Source organism: Rhipicephalus microplus, chromosome X (assembly GCF_043290135.1).
Source record: "Rhipicephalus microplus isolate Deutch F79 chromosome X, USDA_Rmic, whole genome shotgun sequence".
NCBI lineage: Eukaryota > Metazoa > Arthropoda > Arachnida > Ixodida > Ixodidae > Rhipicephalus > Rhipicephalus microplus.
In genome coordinates, this window is record NC_134710.1 from 64,206,777 (window position 1) to 64,220,280 (window position 13,504).

The following is a 13,504-nucleotide window of genomic DNA, read 5'->3' on the forward strand; positions in this document are numbered from 1 at the left end:
ACTTATGCAACAACTCATACTAAAATCCCATTTCTTTTCATCCACATTCAGGAGGCTATGAGTGTCCAGCAGAGATTTTGCCTTATGACCCTGTGGCCCATGAAGAAAGAGCAAGAGAAATCGAAGCTGACGTCGAAGACTTCGGCAATTCAGATGTGAACATGTATTTCAGTGTTGACCCAAACGATATTTTTAGTGATTTCACTGAATAGCCATACCAGAAGGATGACAGAGTTTGCGGCGTTTCACACTCACCCCTCCACTTCCCTTCTTTCCTCCCTCTCTCTTTTTCTTTTTTAATGCAAAGTTTGCACCACTGACATACAATACTAAAATTTTCATCTTATTGTCCATGTTCAAACATGTACTTACATGTATCACCTTACTGTGATAGCTGAAAAAGTTTCAGCAAAGAGCTTTTACATTTTGAGACAAATAAAGATAAGTTATTTGTGATTCTCTTGTCAAGATATTTTTTCATGCTTTTTTTTTTTTTTTTTTTTTTTTTTGCTGTCAACTTACGTGCATATTTATGTATGTTCAGGTGAGAGGACTGTAGCAAAGGTGCTCCAGTGTCTGTTTTTTTTACCACTTATTCTCGGTTGTTGTGTTAGAAAGACTAGGTTCCTATGTATAATAATATAGCTTACATAGCATCAGAACGGACAATCGGGCCAGTTGGTGTGCTTCCATTTTGAACTAATATTAGTGTGACAAAAACAGGGACAGGAAAGAAAAGACAAACTACAATGTCTTTTCTTTCCCGCCCCCGTGCGCTAGTATTCGTTCAAGATGGTAGCCTATATAGATTGCATTTGGTCTTGATATAATGTAACAATAAGCAGCTCTCAGCAAAGCAACTGCTCTCTCTTGTAGCTGCTGTTGGAAACTCATGAAAGTGTTTTGCAGACCAGTGGGGCCCTATGTAAGAAACTATTGTGTTATACATTAGCTGTGTACCTGTAGGTTGTGTACTGTGGAAGTGTCGGGACGTGGGCTTGTTTGTATACGTTCGTTTTAACGGTGCAAAAAAGGACTGGACACTGGAAAAGGAGCTACAAGTGCTTATAGGTCATGTTTTCTTAATGGTTGAAATATTATTGATAGCTACTAGCCAACCTGGTCACTTTTTGATCTTATGTAAAATTTCTGTCATCTGCCGGAGGTATGGTGAAGCTACCGATCCGTCACCATGTCAAAGGCTTGTGTCTGAATCGTATTGCTGTCGCTTCTTGCTTGTATCTGCTTAGAGAGTGGGCAATCTGGGAAAAAAAAATGTCATACAAGTGTGCAAGGGCCTGTACACATTACCGGCATTTTTTAGTGATACGTTTAGAATGATTATGCGTAAAGAACTGCATCGTAACGGGAAGTACAAGTTGGTCAGAGAGTCAGCCTGTCATCGTTGAGGCTGAAACCATGCACTAGGTTATAATTTTGTCTCTCTGTTTTAAGTGGAGTGATTAGGTCGGCAGCTATCTAAATATCTTGAGTGTAGTGTAGGTCAGTTGGAAGGAGCCTTTAGAGTGCGAGAAGGCGAGGCGCAGCGAATATTGTAAAAAGTGTTGGTGGTCTTTCATGTTTACTTGTGAAGCAGCCCACGAAGGCAAGGCACAAAAGGAACGAAAAAAACGGGCAACCGCTGCTACTGATACATTTCAAAGTGCACTACACTAGGGACAGTCTATGTCGACTTGATGTAGAGGGAATTTAATATTAAAACAAATTTCGTACTCTTTTTATATTTCTGAAGCAAAAAATATTTTGCTGTTGTAGTCCTGACGTATGTTATGTATATAATTATCCTACCATTAAAATGTAAAAAAATGTCCGTCTCTTAGCCACATGAAAAGTGTTAATTGCTCTAAAAAGTATGTGCTGATTAGTTGGCATATTATTGAATATTCTTCTGACGTATGCTTAAAAATAACACGATACGCAACAAATATTAACATTTCTATCGTCACTGTTGGGGCCTACTGATGCCTTACAATTTCAACCCATTTCAACAAGACAGTTTTGCGTCGCCTTCTGAACGCTTGCAAAACTGCCTGAAAATGTAATCAACGGTAGCGCACCACAGTTGAATCTTAAGACATCTGCCAGAACAATCTTCTTTTTTCAGAATTACATAGGAAAAGTGCCATACTCAATAAAGCCGCTGTGGTAGCTCAGTGGTTAGAGCATCGAACGCGTTATTCAAGTGCCATACTCAAACATCTGTTAACATTTCACAACTCGCAGGGGTTGATGCGGGATTTTTGTGAAGGGAAGATCGGCTTCTGCAAGAACCTGATATGTGCTCTTCTCAGGTCATAAAAAAAAACAAGGGGGTCGTTAGCAGAGTGCTTGATTTGGCTAATTGGTGCATGGTGCTTTACTAAGAATACAACAGCGTTCAAGACGGGATGAGAGGAAAATGCAGTGTCTGTCTTCTTCTTCTTGTCCTACCTTTAGCGCTGTTTTATTCTTCATGAGGGCACGGTCAGGCCATCCAAGCCACTCATTCATTCATTGGCAGTGATGGCACACAAAATGGACAAAAAATACTCATAGCAAAACACTACACATGCAAAGCATCTCGCCAAGCGCTACCTTCTTTCTAACATTTGCCCGCCTCAACCCTCCCGAAACAAGTTCCTGCCTATGCCACTGGCTTCAGCACAATTGGTCCGTTTACTGAGAATCAATTACGCACATGAGTAGCTGTCTAACGTTACTACTTATTGCAACGTTATAAACCCAGTACACTCAAACCTCATAACAGTCACCTGCCACGAAAATGTTTTATTATATCCAAAAATTCGTTATAAACATATTTGCAGCACTGTATTTCATCATCATCATCAGCCTGACTACGTCCACTGCAGGACAAAGGCCTCTCCCATGTTCCGCCAGTTAACCCGGTCCTGTGCTTGCTGCTGCCAATTTATACCCGCAAACTTCTTAATCTCATCTGCCCACCTAACCTTCTGTCTCCCCCTAACCCGCTTCCCTTCTCTGGGAATCCAGTCAGTTACCCTTAATGACCAGCGGTTATCCTGTCTACGCGCTACATGCCCTGCCCATGTCCATTTCTTCATCTTGATTTCAGCTATGATATCCTTGACCCCCGTTTGTTCCCTTATCCACTCTGCTCTCTTCTTGTCTCTTAAGGTTACACCTACCATTTTTCTTTCCATTGCTCGCTGCGTCGTCCTCAATTTAAGCTGAACCCTCTTTGTAAGTCTCCAGGTTTCTGCTCCGTAGCTAAGTACCGGCAAGATACAGCTGTTATATACCTTCCTCTTGAGGGATAGGGGCAATCTACCTGTCATAATTTGAGAGTGCTTGCCGAATGTGCTCCACCCCATTCTTATGGGGTGGAGCACATTCAGGGCAGCGATGGCGTAGTGGTTAGAGCATTCGCCTCGCATGCAAGAGGTCCGTGGTTCAAATCCCGGTACCGCGCAGTTCCCAACCGGATTAAAATAAAAACCGCGTGTTGATGAAACTGCATTAGGAGGCCTGGGGTGCGGCCTCACCGGCAAACACCGCCGAGAACGCACTCCCTCACCAGAGAAGGATTGGCCACCCTGGTGCAGTATCTGGCCACTACCTCCCACATGCTTACGTCAAATAACTCACGGCCCTCAGTCCCCAGCAGCTGCGAAGCAACTGACCACGGCGGCGGTCAGATCTGCAACGCAGCAGAGGGTGCTAAGAATCTCTGGATCCGGACAGGCCGCCATTGGAACCTGAACTTGGCAACGTTTAACGCTAGAACCTTATCTAGTGAGGGAAGTCTAGCTGTACTATTCGAGGAGCTAGAGGGTGTTAAATGGGATATAATAGGGCTCAGTGAGGTTAGGAGGACAGATGAGGCCTATACGGTGCTACAGAATGGGCACGTCCTTTGCTACAGGGGCTTGGCAGACAGAAGAGAACTGGGAGTGGGGTTCCTAATTCACAGAAACATAGCTGGCAACATAGAGGAATACTATAGCATTAATGAAAGGGTGGCAGGTATCGTAATTAAACTGAATAAAAGATACAAAATGAAGGTAGTACAGGCTTACGCGCCTACATCCAGCCATGATGACGCTTCAGTTGAAAGCTTCTATGAAGACGTGGAATCGGCAATGAGTAAGGTAAAAACACAGTATACTATGGTGATGGGTGACTTTAACGCAAAGGTAGGGAAGAAGCAGGCTGGAGACCAGGCAGTAGGAGATTATGGCATCGGTACTAGAAACGCCAGAGGAGAGCTACTAGTAGAATTCGCAGAACGCAATAATTTACGGATTTTGAATACCTTCTACCGAAAACGAGAAAACCGCAAGTGGACATGGAGGAGCCCTAATGGCGAAAATAAGAACGAAATAGACTTTATAATGAGTGCACACCCTGGAATCGTTAAGGATGTGGAAGTGATTGGCAAGGTACGATGCAGTGACCATAGAATGGTACGGTCTCGAATTCGCCTAGACTTGAAGAAGGAACGACAGAAACTGATACGCAAGAAGCCAATCAATCAGCTAGCACTGAGAGGGAAAGTACAGGAATTCAGAGTGTCGCTGCAGAACAGGTATTCGGCTCTTAGTGAGGAAACCAACCTTAGCGTAGATACAATGAATGATAATCTGACGAGTATCATTACGGAGTGTGCAGTGGAAGTTGGAGGCCGGGTAGTTAGACAGGACACTGGCAAGCTTTCCCAAGAAACGAAGAACCTAATTAAGAAGCGTCAAATCATGAAAGTGTCAAGTACAACAGACAAAATAGAACTGGCAGAGCTTTCGAAGTTGATTAATAGAGGTAAGGTATGCGATGTAAGAAGGTATAACATGGAGAGAATTGAACACGCTCTGAAAAACGGAGGAAGTGTCAAAGCATTGAAGAGGAAACTTGGGATAGGCAAAAGTCGGATGTATGCATTAAGGGACAAAGAAGGCAAAATAACTACCAATATGGATAGGATAGTTAAAATAGCGGAGGAGTTTTATAGAGATCTGTACAGTAGCCGAGACAACCACGACCTTAATACTATAAGAACTAGCAGTAACCCAGATTACACCCCACCAGTAATGATAGAAGAAGTCAGAAAAGCTTTGGAGAGCATGCAAAGGGGCAAAGCTGCTGGTGAGGATCAGGTAACATCAGATTTGCTGAAAGATGGAGGACAGATTGTGTTAGAAAAACTAGCCACCCTGTTTACGAGGTGTCTCCTGACGGGAAGAGTACCAGAGTCTTGGAAGAACGCTAACATCATCTTAATACATAAGAAAGGAGATGACAAGGACTTGAAGAATTACAGGCCGATCAGCTTGCTCTCTGTAGTATACAAGCTATTTACAAAGGTAATTGCTAACAGAGTAAAGAAAACATTAGAATTCAATCAACCAAAGGAACAAGCAGGATTTCGAACAGGCTACTCAACAATTGACCACATTCATACTATCAATCAGGTAATAGAGAAATGCTCAGAGTATAACCAACCACTATACATAGCCTTCATAGATTACGAGAAGGCGTTTGATTCAGTAGAAATATCAGCCGTCATGCAAACACTGCGGAATCAGGGCGTAGATGAAGTATATATAAACATTCTGGAAGAAATCTACAGGGGATCAACTGCTACCATAGTGCTTCATAAAGAAAGCAACAGAATACCAATCAAGAAGGGTGTAAGGCAGGGGGACACAATTTCCCCAATGCTATTTACCGCGTGCTTACACGAGGTTTTCAGAAGCCTAGAATGGGAGCAGTTAGGGATAAGAGTCAATGGAGAATACCTTAGTAACCTGCGCTTCGCCGATGACATTGCATTGCTGAGTAACTCGGGGGACGAATTGCAACTCATGATTACGGAGTTAGACAAGGAGAGCAGAAAGATGGGTCTTAAAATTAATCTGCAGAAAACGAAAGTAATGTACAACAACCTCGGCAAGGAGCAGCGCTTCGAGATAGGTAATAGTGCACTTGAAGTTGTAAAAGACTATGTCTACTTAGGGCAGGTAATAACCGCAGAGCCGAACCACGAGATTGAAGTAACTAGAAGAATAAGAATGGGGTGGAGCACATTCGGCACTGTATTTATGAGAGAGCTATTTGTGTATTTCGTTATAACCGATAATTTGTTATATCCGGGTTTTTTATATCCAGGTTTGAGTGTAACTGTGTTAACAGCAGCGCAAGCATGCCAATGTAGCCACGATCAATGCAGCTTTGTAGCTTGTATTCAAATCGGGTTCGTCTATGAATGCAAGCACACAGCCCGAAAACTGTCATTCCAGGATGGCGCAAAAGCGTGTTCTCTGATGAGTGCCGATGGTGTAAAAACTGCATTTTTTATAAGCAGCAGCTGGAGCAATAGAACTATCTTCCTCTTCTTGCGGACGTGATCAAATCTAATAATATGGAGGTTAGTTTCCTGGAACTTTTTTTAGCATCCCGATTTCCTCAATCTGAGCAGCACTGAACACGAAAATGTCTGGGAATTGCCATTTTTATTGGTGCCATACGTCAATGTGTATGCTTTGTGGGTGCACATGTGGAGAGCGCCTATCTTTCAACGTGGCAGAAACGTGTAAGGTGGCCGCTAGATGTCAGCAGATTTTGCTAGAAGTACAAGAAAAGCATTGGCAGCAAAGGGAAAGAGGAATGCTGCAATAATAAAGCACAGAGCGTTATAGGGATACAATAGTTACAGAGTGCTTCAAGGTCTGTGGAAAGGCGTAATGGTTCCGGTGCTCACATTTGGAAACTCGGTGCTGTGCATGAAGTTAGAGGTCCAATCAGAAATTGATGTAAACCAAATAACTGTGGGACACCTCGGCTCACAAAAATACAACAAATGAGGCTGTAAAAGGGAGTATGAGATGGACAGGCTTTGTAGTAGGGGAAGCTGACAGCAAAAAGGAGATTTGGAGGAAGGCTTAGAAAAAAAGAGAGTAGATGGGCAGGAAAGATGTTCGGGTATTTGTCTAGGAAGAGCGTGGACACGAAGTGGAGAAAGAAGTCTGGGAGGCTCGCTAGTAAATATGCGGCTGGCAGTGTGGACGATATGGCAACAAGGAGCATTAAAGAGGCTAAGAGGATTTATTGGATAACGGCGATGGAAAAGAAGCCGGCTCTCGGTAACTATCAAAAGGGCTAAAATGAAATAAGGAGGGAGAGGTTTTATGATAATTCAAGGGGAAGCGCTTTACTGTTCGAAGCGAGGTCAGGTTGCCTTAGAACACAGTTATAAAGCAAGGGTCAATAAAGTTGTTCACAACAATATACGTTCTGTGGGAAAGCTAAGGAAATGATGGAACATGTTTTGATTGAATGTGGCGATATCTACCCAGGTATACATGTAGGTACAAGCCTACATGAGGCCTTGGGTTTTTGGGACAACCATCAAAAGCTGAACACGTCCGTGATAGAAGCAAGTAAGAGACGATTAGAGTGTTGGTGGCAGAAAAGTAGAGATCAAGGACAGAAATAATGGCTAAAATGAGGTAATTCTGCCTAAAGAGGCAGAGAGATGGAGTGTAAATTTATAATTTTCTTATAAGATCGTTTTAAATGAAGTAGATGAGGCGTTAGGCCATATATATTGTCAATAGGTGACCTCCCGCAGTCCGGAGGTTAGGTTCATGTCTCCAAGGTGTCGTTACCTTTCGTAGCTGTGCAACGAGGTCAGCGCTTATCACGGAATAATCGGCACCCTTATCTACCAGAGCAGTTAGCGGGTGGTTGCCGACAAGAACGGGGATGCGAGCAGAGACACGTTTGTCGTGGATGGCACATGTCGGTGAAAGGATGCCATTGGATATCTGCAGGCAGTTCGGGGGAGGGTCTAGTAACGATCGATCAACAGCAACCTCACCCCCAGAGATCGCTGTTCTTAGTTTCCCCGGAATAGGTTTATGCCCCTGACACACGGGCACCCTAAGTCAGACATAGGCTATATTAACATGCAGAGTGGCAGGAATAGGTTAAAGTGGGAAGAGATAGAAGAGCAGTTGAGGCAGGAGGAACTGATGGTATATGGCGTTGTGGAGACACATCTTTGGGACATGGAGCAACCACCTTGCAATCCAGACTACGTATGAGAATATTGTAATAGAACAGAAGGCAGCAGAAAGGGAGGTGGTATTGCGGCATTCATTCATAAAAGTACAGACTGGCAAAGAGTCAAGCAGGAGTGCAAAGAACATTTATGGGTAAAAGGGAAAGTGGCAGGGCAAATGACACTCCTTGGTTTGGTGTACTTGTGGACGGGAGCAAAGGCCAAAGAGAAAAACCAGGCAATGGTGGAGTGTATGTCAAATAACGTTGAGGAATTAATAGGAGAGTGCGAGATAATTATACTAGGAGATATGAATGCGCACATAGAAGATATAGATGGTTATACTTACTCAACCGGTAAAATGATCATAGATATGTGTGAAAGGTATACGATTTGATAATTTGCAACAGTACTGAGAAGTGTGAAAGGCAAAACACATGGGAGGTAGGAAGGCTACAGTCGACGATAGATTACACACTGATGTTACATAGGATGTACGATAAGCTCAGGGGAATGCACATAGATGAAGGTGGCTCCAGAAGTCTGGGTAGTGATCACAAACGTACCAAATTAAGTTTTGGAAGAGCAGTGAAAGAGGGAAGGAGACAAGATGAGCAACTACTGGAAAATTTTCATTCAGAAAAACAAATAGCAATTGCTACTAAACAAATTGAGAAAATAATCACTGAGGATAATAAAACAGTGCAGACATACACAAATCTAATTACACTGTTTGAGCTAGAGCTTGCTAAGGCATATATATATATATATATATATATATATATATATATATATATATATATATATATATATATATATATATATATATATTTATATATATATATATATTTGTGTGTGTGTGTGTTTACTGTGCACATATACAAGTTATACATCGTGAACTTTCTTACAGCGCAACACCAGAAAAAAATACAGGACAGGGAAGGAGTAGAACAGAAAGGCCGTCTTTTCTTTCTGTTCTACTCCTTCCCTGTCCTGTATTTTTTTTCTGGTGTTGCGCTGTAAGAAAGTTCACGATGGATCCTAACCAACTGGCCCGACTTACTGTCTTACTACAAGTTATACTTCTCAAAACAAAATGCACCAACGCCTGCCTACACTTTTGACACTTAATAAAAGAACTACACCTATAATACTAAACATAGTCATAAATTTTCTCGCTTGCAACGGCGTTACGCAAAATAATATTAGGAAAGCAGTACAATTGAAGCTGCTGATACAAAATGAGTACTTACAGTGAATTTACGCAGAGTAACAGACGGGCTATGTATACTATTCAACTGGCACTCTTTAATATGTTTAACCTAACCCCTTTCCCATAGACTTCTTGACTAGGAGGTATAGGCGTTCTTTCAGCTCGGCTCCCTGGCTTGGCCTCCTGGAGCTTGCATAAAAGAAGCAAAGTGTGCGCGAAAGCACGCGGTTAAAACAAGAAAGCCTTTCAGAAAGCATTACTATTATCTTCCGCAAAACTGGGATGATAAAATTAAGTCGTCACCGATATGAATGTTGTGACAACATTACTTACCATTGGGTTTCTCACGAAACAATCGAGCGCATGTGGACTTATATGAGGAAGAGTGCTCTGGATATAGAAACTGCAGACAAACGAGCGTATGATTTATTCGCGGTTTTGATACTTCCCTCTCAGTAGCTCACCTGTAGTCACTTATGATGTAGCGCCGCTCAAAGCGCTGCTTGAGTGAAAAGCTAGGCTGATCCGTGCAAATTCTGATTGTACTACTTTTTTTTTTTCGTCAACAGGCTCTTGAAACAGTGAATGTCCCGACGCAATTTCTGCGTGTCTGCATATTTACTTCTGAACCATTGCGCTTAGCAGGTGTGCATACCCCGATAAAGACTCTGAAACGCAATAAACGTGCTAAAAACAAGCAAATACACGCTTTCGCGGGCTACTCGTGCACGCTCCCAATGCAGACGCTTCTGAGATCTTTAGTATCATGCGACTCTAGCGCCGCTACTACTGTCAACCGCCGGAGAATCAGCCGAGATGCGGCCAGTGCCTCCTGTATAAAAATCTGTGCCGGGCACACCGCCATCGGGGGGCCGTCGAACGCCACTTTTCTTCTCTCCCGCTAAAGGCGCTGGGTAAACAGGGTGCCACTGTTGCCATTCTGTCCGGGTGTTGCGTGCAGCCCGTTCACTGGTGCGCAACTTCGTTTTGTGAGACAGTTTTCGGCAAGTACATACGTAGAATGCTTTACGATTGTCTACTGCTGTGTTCTGCTGTGCAAATCGGACGAGAAAATGAAACCGGCAGGGCTTTCCTTTCATGAACTACCTGCTGACGCAGACGCTCGAGCGCGCTGGCTTGCCGCAATACGACGAGACAAGTGGTCTCCAAACACCACCTCATACTACACCAAAGTATGTAGTAGCCACTTCAAAGAAGAGGACTTCATCGGAGGCAAACGGCGACGCGTAAAGGAAGGGGCTGTGCCATCAGTTTTTGAAGAATACCCACCCCATCTCCAGCCGAAGTCAACTCCCGTGAGAAATACGGCAAGCATCGACAAACGAGTGAGTGCTACAATGGCGCGCAGCAACTCCGCGAGCGGCAGCGTCGCTTCAGCAGTGGCGAATATGGCGGATTGTTGCGCAATGGACACATCGTCGGAGGCCAACTTGCGTGATCAAGGCATCCAGGTAGACAACAGGTCAACTTCAAGTGTGCTTGTCGCTGAGAAAGCGAAGTGGAGAAGAAAAGAAAAGGAGTTGAGGAGCCAGCTGCTTCGACTGCAACAGACTGTCGACAAGTACAAAATGGAATTGAAAAAACTACACGAGGACGCCCTGTTTGCCGATGTTTCTTACATCAAGGAAAGGGCGAAAGAAAAGGAACCTGCAGCTTTATTCTTGATTGATCAGATTGAGAACTTCAAGAAGAAGAGGCCGAGCTAGTCTGAGGAGACAACCCGACGTTTTGTAATTTTAAGGCATTTGTCGACAAGGGCGTACGAACACATCCGCGGTGAAATGCTTTTGAAGCTTCCTTGCGGAAAGACTTTGAGCAACTACTTAGGAACCACCAGTGGAGAAACGGGCTTCAGCAAACTCGCCGAAGCTCGCCTCAGAGTAGAAGCCAAAAGCTTGACTGTACCACAGTCAAAGGTGTGTTCACTCATACTCAACTAAATGAAGATCAGGGAAAAGCTGCAGTACAACAAACAGCACGACTGCTTTGTGGGGCACGCCGATGTCTCTTGGGAACAACATGGTGGGGACCTCACCTTAGCAAGCTCTCTTCTCTGCTTCCTAATTACAGGACTCTCGACGTCGTATCGCATTCCAGTGGCCTACTATTTTACCAAGGGGTTAACAGGCCCACAGCTTCACAAGTTCTTGATTTTTGTGCTTGAAAAAGTAGAAGCCTGTGGTTTCAGGGTAGTTCGCTTAGTGAGTTATAACCACAGAGTGAACGTCAATGCCATGCCACTTTTCGGCGATGGTCTTCTTACGTAGCGGATAGAACATCCCTGTGACTGCGACTGGCTCCTCTTTTTAAGTTTTGATACATGCCACGTTTTAAAAAAACGTGCGCTCACACTTTCTGGCCCACGACATTGGTCCTAAAGGAGATGTCTCATCCTGCTACATCAAGAAGCTCTACGACCTATAGGAGGACTTGGTTGTAAAGCCTGTCCGCTACCTCAGCCGAAAACATGTCTATCCGAATAACATAGAAAAAAATGAATGTCGCAAGGGCAATTCTGGTTTTCTTGCCTGATGTTACTGCAGCCCTGGAGCATCTCAGAGACCAAGCTGGGCATACGAGTGTATCATTCGCAGCTGCAGGCCAGACCATCATTTTCATGCAAAACATCTATCGATGGTTCGTGCTGCATGATACAAGCAATACGACCCAGCACATCCACAAAAAGTGGCCTGACACTCGGCAGTTTGACGATGCTGAAGATGCAAGACTGGAGTGGCTCGAGGTCACGCTGCCCATGTACTTGGATGAACTGGAAAAAATCTGTCCAAGTCAAAAAGAATTTTTGACGAAAGAAACGTATGAAGCATTCCTCCTGACCACATATTCCACATTTGCCTGTATCAAGTACCTGCTCACAGAGGAGAAGTTCTTGTTTGTGCTCACGCGTAAGTTTAATAGTTACCCCATCGAGTCGCTGTTTGGAACACCGCGGATGTCCTCTGACTGCAATAGCATGCTGAATGTTCGTTCTGTTTTGCAAGGGCTGGAGAAGGTTTTAAAAACTGGACTTGCCGCATCCAGCATGGCATCAGACGTTGCACACAGAGAATGTACCCAAATGTCAACAGGCACACTGCTCACTGAAGCTTCTCCTTCGCTAACACAGCAGCCGCCTCAGCTACAGAGAGCTGCACGTGTTTTGCAACGGCTCAATGCGACAGTCCTGCCTCAGCACTTGCCGTCACTTGAGATGTCTGCAACTGTTTATGTTGGGGGCTCTATTGCCCGCGTCATAAACGAGCACATGTGTTGTGGAAGTTGCACTGCTGTCTGCACAAAGCCAGTGAGCAATCAACCTATCTTGCAGTTCACCCGCAGCCAGGACCGAAGTGGGCTACTTTACCCGTCAGACCAGTTGCTGTTTGCCGTTGACGTGCTAAGGGCATTTGCGGACCGTGCTGTGAAGGACAATCCGACTATAAAAAATCTATTGTCTACCCTGGTTAAGTATGCTGTGCCAGCACTGTGTGCTTCAAACCTGCTCAAGTGCGAGGAGATGGATGACACTGACAGAGCTAAGCTCATGGAGCTGATATCTGTTCGGTTTTTGCGGCCCCTGCTGGTGAACTATGCATTCACTGTCAGTGACAAGCATGATGCTTTCAAGTCCTTCGCGAAAAAGCCCCTGTCAAGAAAATATGCAAAACTGTGAGGCTACCGAAAATAGAGGTACTTGAAAATAAATTTTCCTTCTTTTTTCAAAATGTATTCGTATCGCATCAATTGGGTTGATTTTGCAGAATAAAGAGCTGCTACGCATGGCAAGTCAACGTTGCAAATTCATGTATATCTAGTCCAAGCATGTAGGTGCGTGCGTACACGGCATGTTTTTGGTATTCATTTAGCGAAGCGTTCTTCGCTTGCGGCTAGTGCGTGAAAGCTGGCAACCAGATCTCTGAAACACTCGGTAACATAATTCAGCGAAAACAGCCGCGATATATTGAGGTTTGAGAGCAGAACATTAAGGATTTAATCTGTTTACTTTTCAGCGCGGAGCCAGAACCACGGCGGCTGCGGCACGTAGCGAACTCCGGCACCCTAATTAGGCGGCGGCGCCTAGTGTCGAGGCGCCGCACTCGCGCCGATGGAGTAGTCTCATTGTTCTCTTTCACTTTTACCGGGCACTGAAAGTTATAAAGGAGGCACTGATACGGCGCAGCCGCCTCGTTCAATCCACTGCCCCCTTCTAGTACACTGTAGCATAGAGCAGC

General features: G+C 44.3%; 1 protein-coding gene and 1 pseudogene across 1 annotated transcript in view; both read left to right on the plus strand.

The window, feature by feature from the left end:
* LOC119176121 (uncharacterized) overlaps window positions 1-456 on the plus strand; it is a 283,463-nt gene extending 283,007 nt beyond the window's left edge. The window contains exon 33 of the mRNA XM_037427262.2: window positions 52-456. Within this exon, the coding sequence (XP_037283159.2) occupies window positions 52-212 (161 nt within the window). The 3' untranslated portion in view covers window positions 213-456. The remainder of the gene's footprint in view (window positions 1-51) is intronic.
* Window positions 457-10,519: 10,063 nt separating this feature from the next.
* LOC142775540 (uncharacterized) lies at window positions 10,520-12,945 on the plus strand (annotated as a pseudogene).
* Window positions 12,946-13,504: the final 559 nt, after the last annotated feature.